The sequence below is a fragment of the Pygocentrus nattereri genome, chromosome 10 (genome assembly GCF_015220715.1).
Source record: "Pygocentrus nattereri isolate fPygNat1 chromosome 10, fPygNat1.pri, whole genome shotgun sequence".
NCBI classification, from domain to species: Eukaryota; Metazoa; Chordata; class Actinopteri; order Characiformes; family Serrasalmidae; genus Pygocentrus; species Pygocentrus nattereri.
Genome location: NC_051220.1, coordinates 31299432 through 31315447, shown reverse-complemented (window position 1 = coordinate 31315447; position 16016 = coordinate 31299432). Strand labels below are relative to the sequence as shown.

Sequence of the window (16016 nt, the reverse complement as noted above, 5' to 3'; positions counted from 1 at the left end):
TAAGTAGTGCAGATGGAAGCCTCAAGCAGTGAAGCAGCTCTTCATCTCTCTCTGTCTCTTTTTTTTTTTTTTTTATGCAGGTCATGTCTCGCTGGGAGGAGTACATGAGCAAGGTCAAGCCCAAACCAGGCCGAGAGGTGAACCCACAGGAAGTGGCTTCGCACTTCCCTTTCCATAAGTACTTTTCTAATGCTCCCCAGCCTGTGTTTAAGGGCCAGACCTATGAGGAGGACATGGACATAGCAGAGGGCTGCTACCGCCACGTCCGCAAGATCTTCACCCAGCTGGAAGTAAGTGTTTGTGCCCTTAGGGTTAGACCCTGAGCAGCTCATGCTCTTCATATGTCACAATACAAGAATTTTAGTAATTGATGCCAGTATCAGTGAAATTAGACAGTTCTCAAATACCTTATTTGACACCACAACAAACAAAGATTCCTTTAAATAGGTAACAATTTAACATGCCAGTTTGCCCCATTGATCTATTGCGATTTACTCCTAATAGAAAGTTCTGGAAATGTCCAATGTTTTCCATGTTTTCATTTGGCAAACTTAAAAAAGGCTAGTAAAATCAGCCCAAACGTTTTGGGCTGTAAAAGAAAGTTTGGCTGTAAAGAAAGAAATTGGCCTTAAAAATTCATAATTCATCCCTTGATACGGCAACTTGATACCGTGAAAGGAAAATCGAGAATTCAATAGTCTGCTCAATGACTGAAAGAAGAGGTCTAATTCGTGAACACACACATATATACACTTTTCCTGACCATGGAAATTTTGGCATTGACTTGGTACCTGTTCTTATGACATCTCTAGTTTGCTCATGGATACCTGAATACACATATGAGAGCTCATAGCCTGTTGATAAAATGCACTCTTTAGAGTAATTAGTATGCCATTCATGTGAATCATATATTTTTTTTTTTTTTTTTTTTTTTATTATTATATATAATTCCACAGCAGTTGCCCTGCAGACACCAAATATTCAGCTTATCACTGTGAACTAAGGAATGACTGGTTGGATAATATTTGTCTCTGAAGCAGTTGTTGGTCAGCTTCCTTTATATTTGTCTGCATTCTTATTAACACATAAGTATTGGTACAATTCACGTTCTAATATCATTTAATCTAATTTATGTACAGTTGGATATTCCGTTAGTGCAGTCTGAATATGACAAGGTTGCAGTGCTCCGTCTGCATGGAATGATCTGCAGAAACATTTGAAATTCTAGCAATTTATCTCCTTGACCAATTTTAAGATAATTGTTAAGGAATTATATCTGTTTTTTTATTTTTAATTTAATTTTGTTAGTCATGGTGGTTTGGTGATGTGTTTATTTGTTGATGTTGGTTTGTGTGTGTGCGCTTCCATCTTGGTCAGGGCACACTCGTAAAATTTAAAGTAAGATTTTTAATCTCAGTGTGATTGCCCTGGTTAAATTTAAGTTAAAATTAATATTAATAAAATAAAAAAATTGTAGCCTCAGAGTACATCAGAATTCAGTAGAATTTTTCATGTTAAAATAGGTCAAATTTTCTACTAGGAAGGATACCACTGGGCTCTACTACCGGAGATTGGATTTTGAACTTTTGGTTTTTGAACACCTTTTTCACTTCTCATGAGTTTTCATATCTGTGAATAGAAATACGCCACAATTATATCAACTGTCTTTTTTTCCACACACTCATTTCTTAAAAGTAATTTTTTTGAGTAATACTAGGGGTGTGGGAAAAACTAGATTTTTAGATGCATCGCGATGCGGACGTGAACGATTCTGAATTGATTCATAAATGGCAAAAATTGAATTTCCAAATAATTATTTAATTTATAATGTAATGTTGACGGAACGTAAAAGGTGGAACTTGGAAGTGGGTAAGTGCAGCACCCAGACTCTGGGTCTGTCTCTGGCGGCACATAACGAAAACACACATGGATGAGCGAGAAATCAGACCGGCTCCCTCTGCATTCAAAGCCAGGTTAGGAGTCACAACCCAAATGTTTAGAAGAGACATTTTGTCCTTTCAACAAGGCAAACCAACTTAGGAGCCACAATATTTAATGTCCAGTATGTCTCAGTGTGTGCTGATTTCCTAGTATAGGCTAAAAATATAAACGAGAACACGGACTTACTTTGCTCAGCTTTAAGCTTTTCTCTCAGAAGTAGAGCAGCTTCTTCCAAGAAGTCTCTCATCGTTCGGCTGTTTTTATGAAGCTGAAGTCACTTCTTACTCTCCAGCTTCTTTGAATTTTCCTGTTACACCTTAAATTCTGCCTGCAACACTGAATGTAGCTGTCAGAGACGGTCTCTCATTGCAGATTTAATGTATCAGAAAACCAACTGCGCTGTTTATATATGCGAATAAGTCCATTTGTCTGCAAATGTTTGTGTTAATCTGTCTTTTTGTAGTCACTGGTGAGGCAAGACTTTGTTGCTATGTGACCTTCAGTCCGATAGTCAGTCATTGAGAACCAGTGCTTTCACGCTATGTTGCACACTTTGGAGCCAAGATTCATCATCCAGTCTCGAAAATATTTTACTGACACAGCGACCCTCCCAACTCTCTACAAAGAGACCAAAACCAAAGTTATAAAATTACTAAAGTAAACAGGTAGGATGGTTGTAACGTGTCATGTCAGCAGCGTCTCAATGAATGAAAGCATTTTAGTTCACGTGCCACATTACTTCCATTTGATTTATTAATAAAATATATTTTAGATATTTAAAGCAAAGTATTTGTAATGATCTATAATACATTTACTTTATCAAGCATTACAGATACTTTGCTTTAAAACTGCCAAGTCCTCAGACATTAGAAAAATAGAAATCCTGTATAGAAGAAAGATGCATCAAGATGCATCGATAATCGTTTTATAATTGCATCACAGCCCTCTGAATCATAATCAAATCATGAGGTGCCTAAAGATTCCCACCCCTAAGTAATATTATAAAATAATTTGCAATAACAAGAAAAAAGTATTGAACAAGTGATTAAAAATAATGTTGAAATACACATAAATATATAACATTTACATTTTCAGCATTTACCAGATGCTCTTATCCAGAGCGACTTACAAAAGTAAGTTTGCCACTTTCTCTTGCTAAAGGCTGTGATAGTTCATGCTGGCTGTGTTTCAAATGTCCACTTGTGTAGATATCAGCAAAGCAGGGGGTTTTCTCTTCATATTTTTCTGATCATACCCCCATCACTTTCATTTTTTTATCCATCTCTCCCTGACACCAGCATGTCTGTCATTCTGCCTTTAGCATGATGATGAGTGGCATGTCATTCTCCTCTCTGCTATCCTTGGTAGTGCCAGTGTGCCTCCCACCTAGCTCGCTCTCCAAATTCCTCTCTCACTCCCCAGTGCCCAAGGCCATCTCTGTTTTTATACAGAGATAACAATGTCATTATCAATTTATGGAATGACTGGCTTCAGAAAGCAATAACAGAGTTATTGGTTTAGACTCTGTGCACGCATGTTTTGGCTTGATTTCCTGATGATTTGGTCTTCATATCAGAGTATTGCACTGGTCTGTCACACTTCTCCATTCAAGATATAACAGCAGTCTTATCTTTTCCTCAAGATATGCTTTTCCATCAAGGCAAAATGAAAGCAAGTTCATGCTGCCAGTTACGTTTTTCTCCCTTTGATAAGGCAGCGGCTGACAATAAGACGCTGCTGTAATAGACGCAAGACTCTTGTATTTCAAAGACATGCTGCAGCGGCACTGTTTCAATGTTTTGTCTCTTGTTTTTTTTTTTTTTTTCCCCTGTGTTCTAACCCTAGGCACAAGAAGCAGCTTAGCTGCTGTTCACCCTAGAGGGATGAGGCAGGGTTAAAAATATCCTCATCAATATTGCATGTTCTGATTGGTTTAATATTAATGTTAAAATAGTAACGTATAAAATATTTATAACCCGGTGGCCTGAGAGCTGCCTCGGCCCTAACCGGCAACATAGCATCTGGATATAGCCCACTGGTTAGCCCCTCACTTGCAACCCTTTTTACATGACACAATTTGCTCCAGGCTTTGACCAGCAGAGCTCTGATACTGGTGGCAACAACTCCTCTTACCCATGTTTAAGGTACTTTCTGTATCAGCCACTGTAAGAAAATCTGCTCTGTGCTTCAACCCAAGCTACTTCTTTTAAACTAGCAACAACATAGACCCCTAAATTGAGATTTAAGCTTTAGAGAACCCATATTATAGAAACCAGGAAAATTTTCCTTGCCTTTTTAAGGTAAGAGTTTGATATTAACATTGATAAAGTTTCAAAACATACTGTTCACTACCCAGTCCATACAGTCCAAATATAGAGACAGAGATGCAAATCAGTCTGAATTCACTGTTTCTGTAATGTTCAAAAAACAACCAATACATTTACATGTCCATCCATTCAGCCTACAGCAGTTTAGCTCTGTCCATTCACACTAAGGTTATAAAGAGTATTTCAGCTCAGATTGGTACATGGCAGCTAATCAGAACAGAGGTCATTCACGTATCGGTCTGAAAGGCACAATAGCAAAAAGAGCATGTTTAATTATAAAGAGATTCTAAAGATATTAAGATTGGAAAACGGTCATGTACAGTGTTGCACTGCGACCCAGAAGGATAAGTGGGTTAGAAAGTGTGTGCGTGCGTGTGCGTGTGTTTTAGCACCATACAGATTTACTGTAATTGAGGGGTAAGAAATAAAATGCATCAGTATAATGGCCTCTTGCTGTTTTCTTTCCCACAGGAGTTCAGGGCCTTTGAACTGCTGCGCAGTGGTCTGGACAGATCTAAATACCTGCTAGTTAAGGAGGCCAAGATCATTGCCATGACCTGCACACATGCTGCTCTTAAGAGGCATGACCTTGTGGAACTGGGCTTCAAGGTAATCTTTCAAGCAAGAGTAAAAGACTGATATCAGCTCATGCATGAACAATTGTCCCATCTTATGTTTGTTCTTTGTTCTAGTATGACAACATCCTGATGGAGGAAGCAGCACAGATCCTGGAGATTGAAACCTTTATTCCTCTACTACTTCAGGTACAGTTGTCTTTCATGTTTAGCCTTCAACTGAAAGCCTCTTTCAACCAGTCACATGCTTAAGGTTTGGCAGTGCATTCCCTGTGACCACCAGAAGAATTGTGTAGTAGAATAGAAACTGTTTTGTGCCTGGGGACACTGAGATATTTGAATCATCGTTGCTCAGAAAACATCCTTGCTAACTGACTGTATACTAGCTTGGGAAGCGTACTGCCATCAATCCGCCAGGTTCTTGCAAATGTCAGTTTATTATAGAGATGTGCACTGGTACTAGCACAAACAAAAAAAATACCTCAAACAGATTCATGTTTGATTTACATTTATTATTCTAAAATAATTTTTGTTCATGGTGCTAGAGTATTGGAAGTTTTTTGAATGAACAAACATTAGAGCTAACAAGTACAGTGGTAGATATGATACCTTTTTGGCTTCGACACAAGGTTTTTTCTCCTCAGTGAATGATGAGCCAACATCTTAGTTTGTTGAGGTAACTGAGAGCAGAGAAATATCTGTTCATTGTTTGTGATCCTAACCAACACCAGCTAGTGTTGTTACAACCACTCTACCTTTCCCAGTATGTTCTTAAAATACATCATTAGCAGCATGCTGACATTAAGGCACTTTTTCATTGTCGCAAAATAAATTATAGTTATTTAATCTTGCAAAAAACTGTTGCACTTTACTGTTTTGTTAAAACATAAGAATACTACATTGTTGCTCTGTATATTTACTTCCATCAGTTGTCTGAGTAGCACTCCTACCATGCGACCAAAGTGATGCCTTCATATAGACTACCTTTAGATCATTTTTGGATTGCACTAATACTTTTTCAGTTGATAGCTGGAGTATTGATCAACTGGATGCTACCTGTTGTATCCTTGGTGTTTACTATAAATATGACAGAAGTAGTAGTATTCCCTAGCTAGTGTTCCTAGCTACGGCATTTCACCCATTTTTACATTTTTTCTTTCAGTTCAGTTGTTGAAATTGTAAACAGTGTCATTCTGAGTGGTTTGGTCATTATGAAATAGTAGAGAAACATAACAACAACTGCTTCTTTACTGTGGTGGTTATAGGAACCAGGGGTCACAATGTTTTTAACACAATGTTTACTATCCAAAACTGCTTCTGTTTCACTCAGTACATCACATTTGCTTATTTGGTTATCAACACTGAAAGAGAAATCTCCTAAACTCTGTTGAAGCAAGGTTACTAAATGAATGTAATGCAACAAAGCAGTGAGTAAACACAGATGTGCTTGTGGATGCCTCTGAGAGGGTTTGAAACGTGAGTCAGCCTGTAACAACTTTGCTTTCAGAAAGAGGGGGTTGTGAGTGTGTGGTTGGAGCATACAGCTACTCTCAGAGGGAGACTTGTTTGTTGAGAAGCAGCAGGCTTGGAAGGTGTTAACACCCACTCAGACTGCTCTGTGTTGTTGCTACCATGCTCACCTCTCCTCTTGCTCCTCTTGTCTTAGACAAGCACTACAGAAACAAAGCCTTTGGTTTAATATTGCCCAACAAACATAAAAAATGAAAAGCAGTATAGCCACTGAACTAGCAGGTAGTTTTGTAATAGGACAGTAGGGGTTGATCTGTAGGGTGCCAGTGGGTTGCAGATCTATGACTATACAATATGAACTCCAAAAAAGGCAATAAAATGTAGGTTAAATTCACTATTCATGTACTTTATCACATGACATACCTAGCCACACTGCTGCACAGGTCAGCTGCATGTGTTAGATTTCACTAGAACTGCACGCTCAGTTGCCTGTGAAGTTGCTGATGCAACTAGTAGCATTTTCAATGTAAAAATATTCAAGCATTGAATGTGTAGTAGATTGAACAATAACATGGCTGTTAACCTAACATATTTCAGAAACCATCACTTAAATTGATCAACATGTAGGCATTTCTGAATTAACTGGGTAACTTTATAGTTAGCTGAATGAAAGAATGCCTTCGAAAGATAATTGGTTATGAACTATAATTAAATTCATCTCAAAGCATGATTGCATCTTCCTAAGACAAGATGAGTATTTAGAGATTTAAGGATTTTTACTACTCAGTTTCTTGACGGGTTATGGTGTAGGGTTTGGTTTAGTATCCTTGGATCAAGTTAGTCAAGGAAAATAACTAATGTTGAAAATAAAATTCAGTAATCAGTAATTTGACACAGTGGAATCTAATCATTGTACTACACAATTGTCTTCCTGGCTTTTTATAGAAAAAAAATTGTGTGGATTTTTTTTTTCTTTCAAATTCTGAAGTGTACTAGACTGGTACTTCTTCCTTCGGCTGCTCCCTTTACGGGTCGCCACAGCGGATCATCTGCCTCCATCTTGCCCTATCCGCTGCCTCCTCTACTTTTACACCAACCATCTCCATGTGCACCTTCACTACATCCATAAACCTTCTCTGAGGTCTACCTCTTCTCCTTCTACCCGGCAGCTCCATCTCCAACATTCTTTGACCAATATATCCACTATTCCTCCTCAACACATGTCCAAATCATCTCAACCTGGCCTCTCTGGCTTTATCTCCAAACTGCTCCACCTTCACTGTCCCTCTGATCTGCTCATTTCTAATCTTGTCCATCCTTGTCACTCTCAATGAAAATCTCAGCATCTTCATCTCCGCCACCTCCAGCTCAGCCTCCTGTCTTTTAGACAGAGCCATAGTCTCCAAACCATTCATCATAGCAGGATGCACTGCTGTCTTGTAAACCTTCCCTTTCACTCTTGCTGCTATCCTTCTGTCACACATCAGCCCTGACACCCGTCTCCACCCACTCCATCCTGCCTGCACCCTCTTCGTCACCCCTTTTCTACACTGTCAATTGCTCCGGATGGTTGACCCAAGATATTTGAAGTCATCCACCTTTACGACCTCTACTCCTTCACCTTTCCACCTGCTTCCCTCTCATTCACACACATGTATTCCGTCTTGTCTCTACTGACCTCCATTCCTCTCCTCTCCAGTGCAAACCTCCACCTCTCCAGATTCTCTTCCTCCTGCTCTCTACTCTCACCACAGATTACAATGTCATCTGCAAACATCATGGTCCATGGAGCCTCCTGCCTGACCTCATCTGTCAACCTTTCCATCACCATTGCAAACAAGAAGGGGCTCAAAGCTGATCCCTGATATAACCCTACATTCACCTTGAAACCATTTGTCACTCCAACTGCACACCTCATCTCACTATCCTCATACATGTCCTGCACCACCCTAACATACTTTTCAGCTACACCTGACTTCCTCATACAGTACCACAGTTCCTCTCTTGGCACCCTATCATATGCCTTCTCTAGATCCACAAAGACACAATGTAGCTCCTTCTGACCTTCTCTGTACTTCTCTACCAACACTCTCAACGCAAAAATTGCATCTGTGGTACTCTTTCTGGGCGTGAAACCAAACTGCTGCTCACTGATCTGAACCTCTCGCCCTAGCCTTGCTTCAACACCATGGTGTGGCTCATCAACTTTATACCTCTGTAGTTACTGCAGCTCTGCACATCACCCTTGTTTTTAAAAATGGGGACCAACTGCCTTTCCATTCTTCATCCTTTTTAAAGCTGCCCTCACTTCCACCTTACTAATTCTCTGCACTTCCTGATCCACTATGTCTCCCCCGTTGTCCTCCTCTCTCTCTCTCTCTCGTTTTCCTCATTCATTAGTTCTTCAAAGTACTCCTTCCATCTACTCAACACTCTCTGTTCACTCACTAGTACATTGCCCTCTATATCCTTTATCAGCCTAACCTGCTGTACATCCTTTCCAGCTCTATCTCTCTGTTTAGCCAAACGATACAAGTCCTATACTCCTTCTTTACTGTCCAGCCTCTCATACAGCTCATCATAGGCCTGAGCCTTTGCCTTTGCTATTCACCATTCTTTTCGCTATGCGACTAGCCTCACAGTACTCCTGCCTACTTCCTTCATCTCTCTGGTTATCCCACTTTTTCTTAGCTGCCTTCTTCTTCTGAATACTCTCCTGGACTTCCTCATTTGACCACCAACTTTCCTTGTCTTCTTTCCTCTGACCAGACGAAACACCCAACACATTCTTGCCAGTTTCTCTCACCACCTTAGCTGTAGTTTCCTGCAACCATCCTCCTTCAGCTTCCACCATCTAATCTTTTGCTCTGTCTTCACTCTCTTCCTCTTCTTTGTTTCTAATCTCATTCTACAGACAACCACCCTATGCTGCCTTGCTACACTTTCCCCTGGCACCACTTTACAATCTCCAATCTCCTTTAGGTGGCATCTCCTGCTAAGGATATTATCCACCTGTGTGCACCTCCCTCCACTCTTGTATGTCACCCTGTGTTTTTCCCTCTTCTGAAAATACGTGTTCACTACAGCAATTTCCATTCTCTTTGCAAAATCTACAACCATCTGACCTTCCGCATTTCTGTCTTTCACACCATACATACCCAGCACCTCTTCATCCCCTCTGTTCCCTTCACCAACATGTCCATTGAAGTCTGCACCAATCACCAATCTCTCCTCTCTAGGGACACCATCTACCACTTCATCCATCTTACTCCAAAATTCCTCTTTCTCCTCTAACTGACAACCAACCTGTGGTGCATATGAACTGACCACATTCAAAATTACACCATCAACCTCCAACTTCAGGCTCATGATCCTGTCTGACACTCTCTTTACATCCAGAACACTTTTCACAAGCTGTTCCTTTAGGATTATCCCTATTCCATTTCTCTTCCTCTCTACACCATGATAGAACAGTTTGAATCCACCTCCAATGTTCCTGGCTTTGCTTCCTTTCCATCTTGTCTCCTGGACCCACAGAATATCTACCTTCCTTCTCTCCATCATGTCTGTAAGCTCTCTGCCTTTACCAGTCATTGTCCCTATGTGCAGAGTCCCTACTCTAACCTCCACACTCCTGCCTTTCCTTCTCTCTCGCTGCCTTCTAACCCGCCTTCCTGTTCTCCTCTTTGATGGTCTTTGACCTACAGTAGTCCAATTTCCACCGGCACCCTGCTGGTCAACAGCACCGGAGGCGGTCATTGTTAACCCAGGCCTCGGCCGATCCGGTATGGCAATAATATTTGTGATCCGCATGATAGTTTTGGCACAAGTTTTACGCCAGATGCCCTTCCTGACGCAACCCTCACCATTTATCCGGGCTTGGGACCAGCCCCAGAAGTACACAAATTACACCCCTAATGGCTGGTTTAAGTGTACTAGACTGGTACATGATATTTAAAATGCAACACTGTCATGCTTGTGTTGTGTTCTCTATTGCACCTCCATCATTCACCTGAAGTGAATGCTGCAATGTAGTTTTAGTACAGTAACGTTAACATTTACAATGAAAAATTTAACCCTTATTTAACCCTTTCTAAACACATTGTAACAGATGCATCTGGCCTAATAATGGTAATATGGTCTAAAAGCCTTCAAACAGTAGTTTGACATTGCACTTCTCCCTGTCTTCCTTGTGACAGAACCCAGAGGATGGCTACAGTCGGCTGAAACGCTGGATCATGATTGGTGATCACCACCAGCTACCTCCAGTCATCAAAAACATGGCTTTCCAGAAATACTCCAATATGGAGCAGTCTCTCTTCACCCGCTTTGTGCGTTTGGGTGTTCCTACTGTGGATCTGGATGCTCAGGGTAGAGCTCGAGCCAGGTGTGGATGTTCATCAATAAAATTGCCTTTTTATGATTTACTATGTCCCTGCTGATGGCTGCAGATTTTATTATATTTAATGTGTGTGGCCTTTATTTATTACTTTCATTTCTGAAGCTCCCTGTGACAAAATTAAATGATAACGAGGCCTAACTCAGTAGCCTTGTGCTGTGTGTTGCAGTCTGTGCAATCTGTATAACTGGCGATACAAGCAGTTGGGGAATCTACCTCATGTGCAGAGTCAGCCTGAGTTCCAGTCACCCAATCCAGGCCTGACCTATGACTTTCAGCTCATCAATGTGGAGGACTTCAATGGTGTTGGCGAATCTGAACCCAACCCCTACTTCTACCAGGTCAGTGTGGGCCCATCATTGATATCTGTTTAATCTTTTAATGCCTTAATCTCCTCTTCTCTTTGAGTAATATGATACAAAAATCCTGTTTCCACAGGTTTTTTTGATGTGTAAAGAACATGATGTAACAAAAACAAAAACCTTTCGTCATTACTCTGATAAAACAAATCAATAATAAGATATTAGCAGAGTAAATTCTGTTTTGAATGTGTATACATGCTCTAAGAAAACACATTGGGACTTGTTTAAGCTCCAACTTTACACACCGAAATGTTTTAGTAAATGTAAAATGGACATGCTTCAACCTCTGTGCCAGTTTTAATGCGTTAAAGTGGACATTTCTAAAGTCCCTTAATATATCAGTGACAATATGTTTGGTCAGAATGGCTCAAGTATTAGGCATGTAATAATAGAGCATATCATGATGTATTGATTTTGTTGTATCAAAGCTATGTTAGCTTGTGGTTAGAGCTTTAGATGGGTACATTATAAAGTACAGCTTTGGTTGCAAATATTGCACTTTTATGATATTGAATGTTAATAAAATGGAAATGGAAATATTACTGTTTTAAAGTGAGCCACATTTTAAGCACTCCTTATTTGTGCTTTGTCAAAAAATGTATTGGCAGATACTTGCTCAGAAAAACATTCTCCTTAGACAGTTTAGATGAGTCCAGTATTTCAAACCGGTAGGTGACTTATTTATTTTACTACAGTAAAGCAGAATTAGAAATGGTTATCTATTGACATTGATATCAGCACCGACAGATACTCAACGAGCACTTTATTAGGAACACTTGTACACCTACTTATTTATATAATTTTCTGATTAGCCAGTTGTGTGGCAGTAGTACAGTGCATAGAAACATGTAGGTTTGGGCCAGCAGCTTCAGATAATATTCATCAACTATCAGAATGGGGGAAAAAATGATTTTGACTGCACTCCACTTCTGTCAGCCACAAACAGAAAGCTGAGGTTTCAGTACCAAAGGCTCACCAAAACTGGACGGTTAAGGACTGGAGAAATGCAGCCTGGAAGAATGATTCTCAGTTTTTGCTGATGCACACAGGTGGTAAGGTTAGCATTTGGCACCAACAGAATGAATCCATGGACTCAACCTGCCTTGTGTCAACAGTCCAGGCTGGTGGACGTGGAGTAATCGTGTGAGGAATGCTTTCTTGGCACACTTGGGGCCCACTAATACCAATCAACCATCATTTGAATGTCGCAGCCTTTTTAAGTATTGTTACTGGCCATGTGCATCCCTGAATGGCCACAATTTAGCCATCTTCTATTGTCTATTAATTGTCTTCTATTTCCTGCATGATAATTCACCATGTCACAAAGCAACAGTTGTCTCAAAATGGTTACATTAACATGGCAATGTTAATAATCACCGATTCTGAACCCAGTAGAACATTGTTGGGTTGTGGTAGAACCACAGATTCGCACCCTAAAAATCTGCAGAAATTACATGATGCTCTCATGTCATCATTGACTTGAAAGTTTTCAACATCCATAACACTAGGAATTGGGGCTGTTTTGAGAGCAAAGGGTGGCTCTTCCCAGTGTTCCTAATAAAGTGCTTAGTAAGTGCATGTGCATAAAATATTGGATATTGGCTGTCACCCAGTTTGCTTCCATTAGAACTCTGTGTCTGTCTGTGTATATGCTGAAAGGTCTCATTGTTCTTAAGTGGTGAGTGGCCATGTGCTTTAGTCATCATGTGGCATGAGCATCACATGAGTCTTGTTACATTTGCTTGATGCAGTTTTCAGGCATTTGGTAGGAGTTGCCTTCACGCACACATAAAGCTGTAATATCAGGAAGAACTGCTCACTTGAGGATAATAAAGAGCCACTGTTTGTACTGTCAATTCCTGCAGCAGCTGAACAAACGTTCATCAGCAGCCATGTAGGCCTCCGAGGACTGCTGCCACGGCAGTTTATTCCTAACTATCCAGCAGCTATTCCCATGCTCATTAGTTTTGCTTCATTAGTCAAAGTACATTTACACTAATATTCCACCTTGCTCACCTTAAGTGGCTCTAGGTTCAGCACTACATCTGTTGATATGAAGAACTGCCCCTCTCTCCTAATGTCACAGTTTAGACAGGGGTTTTGACTCCATTTAACCAAACCCAATGCGAAGGATCGATTTTCTCTCTGGCTGATAATTGGTGAGAGCGCTTAGTTACAGGGTTGTTAAAGACTGATGTTATTAGAGTGGGTGCTATTACTAAGAATATAGCCATTGTGCGTGTGAGGTTTTTGCCACTTTGAATTGGTTTGCGTTTGTGTTCAGGTCTCCATCTACAGAATGCACTGTTTAGTAATTAATGCTTCAAATTAAACCTTCTTCCCCTGAGAAAAAAGTGATACTCCTAGATTATCTCTGTCGTTCTTTGTTTCTTCACTATCAGCAACATGCCTGTCCACAGCCACTGCACTCATACTGAGGCTGTGGTTTGGGGCTGTGCTGTTGCTATGGTTACTAGTGTCTCTTTAGTTGCAGCACATTAGATCACATTTGTATGAAGATGTGAAAAAGAAGGCGATGTGGAGAGTTCCCCTGGAAGATTGACTGCTTTCCTGTTAGCATCATGAGTGTGCTTTATGTGCAAGTATGAGTGTAAGAGGGTATGGGAGTGGCAGTGAGTGAAAACTGCAAGTGCATAAAGGTAAAATGTCTGTAATGCTTAAGTGGACACACATTTGGTCCGCCCTCTCAGCAGTCACTGTGACCAGTGCACTTTTTCTTGCCCATTAATAAAGTGTGCACCTTTGACCTTGCAGTATTGTCTAACAATATAAAGAATCCCAGTGTAAGGCTCGGAGAAATTCATGAAACATGCTAATGCTGCCCTTTCATTTCCACCTAGTGTAAACGCCAACTAGGCCAAAGGGCATCTTGTGTTTTCTGTAATCTGTCACATTATGACAAAAAACCTGGGTCAACGAATTGTTCTCCATAGCGTTAGTGTGGTTCTAATAATGAATGCCATTGGCATCTGTGAGATGGTCGTATGGCATGTACAGGGCAGGAGACTGTGAGTAGTTCTGTTGGAGGCAGGAGGTGTGACAAAGGCATCATGAGTCATTTTTAAACCAGACTGTAATACTGCTTATTTTGTCAAGCTTCTGTAGTTGCTATGTTATGTTTTAGTAGTGTTCATCATGAAAGAGCTACTACTCACAAAGCATTCTAAATCGGAATTTGAATTTTCATTTTGAGCCTAAGCCTGCAAATTTCAATTCAAACTTAGGATTGTTTTGCCATTTTGCATATTACATTTTCATTTTAACTTTGATACTGATGTGGTCTACCTTTAAAACTAATTTAAGGTACACAATCGAAACTTTAGGATTAGGGACGCACCAAAATATTGGCCAACAATTTTTTTAGCTGAAAATAGTCAAAAGTAGCACAAAAGAAATTGAAATCTCCACAAAAGCAAAAGGTTAAATCTAAAATGACGACAAAATCTTTCCAAAAAAGCAGTCCACAGCTGTTGCCTTTAACTTGTATGCTTTTAGAATGAACTGATATAAAGTCAGTCTTCTTCTAAGCGCTTCTCCTTCTGGGTCGTGGGGGGGGGGGGTGGGGGGGCGGGGGGTGCTGGAGCCTATACCAGCTGTCATTGGGCAAAAGGTAGGATACACCCTGGACAGGTGATATATATATATATATATATATATATATATATATATATATATATATATATATATATATATATATATATATATATATATAGTCAGTGTAAATCACAAATAATACTAAAACTGTTGCTACCTTTATCTTTGGCCGTGGTCCACTCCAGAAGAAGAATATTTAATGTAATGCTGAGCATAGGATAACTGGGTATCAGGTACAGACCAGTTTTTCATGCTACTATTAAAACCCTTTTTGATGAAAACTTGGGAAATAATTCAACCATAGTTCTGATCTCCTAAAGGAATCTCAAAATTTAGACAGTGTTTATACTAAGTAGTTCCAGAAAGACACGGACATTGATAGAACAAATAAGTGTATTCTCCAGCAGAACCTGTCATGCATCTATTACAGTTTCATTGGACATTTTTGTTATATACTGAATTATGTAAAGTAGGTAAACTTGAAGTGTGTTAATATGAGAAGTTTTTAGATCCTCCCCATTTCTTTTGAATCATCTTGAAAGATGGAGCCCTTGTAAGTGTGCCCAAGATTCGGCACTGTACCACCTGGCATTTGGGAACACTGAAGCTGTTTTTTGTTTCCTCAAAAGTAGTAGCAGCGCTTTCTTCATTTAAATAGTGCTTGGTATGCTGAGAATCTATTCTTATACTATGAGTCTTCTGTTAGGAACTGTTTGCTGTTGAGAGGCCTGATTACTGTACCAAGAGGAAGACGATATCTGACAGAGAAAGAAAGAAAGAAAGAGATTCTCCACCATTGAGAAAACACTTGTACTTTTTAGGATGGTTTATCATTCTTTTTGTTTGTCAATGGGGAATGAAATCTATGTTTCTGTACTTGGTTCAGTGGCAGGTCGGTGAGCTTTAGAAAAGTCTAACTATTTTCTCACACATTTGCACATGAATACATGCACTCATACCCACATGATTTCACCCATACACCATTTCCATTGATGTATTGTATTGGTTCTTGTAATGGCTTCAGAGGCTGTAGCTGGGTTTAAATTGGCTTATGAGATTATACTCTTAGACCAGAGCTGGTGGACAGGAAAAAATTCAGATTAACACTGAAAATTTTATTTTTCACAAATACAACAATTTGTATTATATTGTACACAGTTATGTTTTTAAGCTTTAAAGGGAAACTCCAGCTAAAACAAAAAAATCTGATATTTGCTACATCTGTTCCAAGATATCTACTTAGATTCCACAGTGGTGCCACAGTATGGGAGGCAAATCCAGCAAAAAAAAAGAAATTAAGTGCAAACCTCTTTTTGCCATTTCTTTT

At 39.8% G+C, this 16016-nt stretch overlaps 1 protein-coding gene across 3 annotated transcripts in view; it reads left to right on the top strand.

Annotated features, from left to right (window-relative positions):
* The window catches only part of aqr (aquarius intron-binding spliceosomal factor), a 66461-nt gene that overhangs the window by 33094 nt on the left and 17351 nt on the right, over positions 1 to 16016 (top strand). For all 3 annotated transcript variants that reach the window (XM_037541916.1, XM_037541915.1, XM_037541914.1), the window contains 5 exons: positions 81 to 290; positions 4740 to 4877; positions 4961 to 5032; positions 10513 to 10700; positions 10882 to 11053. In XM_037541916.1, coding sequence (XP_037397813.1) covers positions 81 to 290; positions 4740 to 4877; positions 4961 to 5032; positions 10513 to 10700; positions 10882 to 11053 — 780 coding nt within the window. The remainder of the gene's footprint in view (positions 1 to 80; positions 291 to 4739; positions 4878 to 4960; positions 5033 to 10512; positions 10701 to 10881; positions 11054 to 16016) is intronic.